Raw genomic sequence first — 1,444 nt, 5'->3', positions numbered from 1 at the left:
CCCTCCTCCCTCCCCTCTGTTTAATTCTAATTAAGTTTGGACCACTTGTCCACACCCTCCATTTATTCCTAACCAACCTCTCCCCCATGTAGGCCTATAGATGCTTGATAGGAATCTAGATAGATCTATATATCTAGATTTATTAGTAGGCTACTTTTACTGTAATTGATAATCAAATCTGCTGCTTACTTGAACTTCAAATCCAAGACAAACTGAACTATTCAGCAATGGGGGGGGCTTTACCCCTCAAATGTAAGGCCTTTATCCGATAGAGTGAAAGTGAAAGCTGTGTGTCAACAGTTAGACCAGAATCATCCCGTACAACTAGAATCTAACTCACTATTCATTTGTACTTACCGACTGCGGTCAGTTACTTCAATAACCACTTCGTTCCCGATCATTTTGACTCTTCTGAAATTGAATCATGAATCAAATCAGTCATGAAACAAATTAACTGGTCTTCCTTGAAGCTATCATCTTTATGAATTTCACTTGAAAGACATCTGCCACTAGGCCTTCTAGATCTAGATTCTAGATCTCTAGATCTACTACACACTGTGTCAGCTAACCAGGCTTGCGTTGGTCTGCTGGACACTAGCGGGCACTACTGCTGGTCTCACGACGCCTGGCCTGCCTGTATCCCACCCGATGAAAATAATAGTGACCTACTTCTGGGCAACGTGTCCTATCTGACCAAATGCCAGCTCCTCGGAAGATGAACCAAAATTAGGCCTAAAATCGCCGTTTCGCGGTTAAATTAATTTTGCGTTTGGCCAAAGATGATGGGCACAACCCACATAATTCTACACTTAGTAGTTAGTAGGCACAATACAACACCTCACAACATTATTATTTGGCTTTGACATATTTAGTTTGGCGTGTTTTCAATGTGGCAAAACGAAGGGGGAAGCATAGCCTAATAGAAATCATAATAATTTCTTTAATTAATTAGAATAGAAAACGCTGTTGCTAAATTCCGTCAGAGATTTGTTTCCAGATAACCTTTCTTTATCTCTTCTAAACTAAAGTTTAAGTGGTTTTGTAGAGATAAGGGGGAATCTGTTTTAACCAGTCTCGTGATAGATCTAACAATACTTTGCTGATATAATTTTTAAAGGCCGATGTGCAGATCTATGCTTTAAAGAGGGTCAGTGGAAAATTACTGGAAAGCTTGGTTACTTTTAAACGCAAAACGAAGAATAAAAAAAATGCATTGGGTCTACGTTGTTTTCTCATGTCAGTATAATAGCTACCGTACAATTAAACAACATTATAGGTTTTTTGGTTACTAAAATACAAGATATTTATCAAATGTTAATGCTATTATCTGGCGTGCACAGTGCATATAATATATTTATAGTTTGCATGTGTGGTGTTGAGTTTTTTGTATTTTATTTTTGCGAATTGTGTGCGCTGGCATAAAGGGTAAGGCGAGGGGGGGGGG

The 1,444-nt window shown here is 38.7% G+C and overlaps 1 protein-coding gene across 1 annotated transcript in view; it reads right to left on the bottom strand.

The window, feature by feature from the left end:
- LOC101845918 overlaps positions 1-682 on the bottom strand; it is a 26,555-nt gene extending 25,873 nt beyond the window's left edge. Inside the window, exon 1 of the mRNA XM_005097263.3 lies at positions 358-682. Within this exon, the coding sequence (XP_005097320.1) occupies positions 358-401 (44 nt within the window). The 5' untranslated portion in view covers positions 402-682. The remainder of the gene's footprint in view (positions 1-357) is intronic.
- Between the last annotated feature and the right edge of the window lie 762 nt (positions 683-1,444).

Source organism: Aplysia californica, unplaced genomic scaffold (assembly GCF_000002075.1).
Source record: "Aplysia californica isolate F4 #8 unplaced genomic scaffold, AplCal3.0 scaffold00150, whole genome shotgun sequence".
Lineage (NCBI taxonomy): Eukaryota > Metazoa > Mollusca > Gastropoda > Aplysiida > Aplysiidae > Aplysia > Aplysia californica.
The sequence above is the reverse complement of the archived record's forward strand: the minus strand, read 5'-3'. Positions and strand labels throughout refer to the sequence as shown.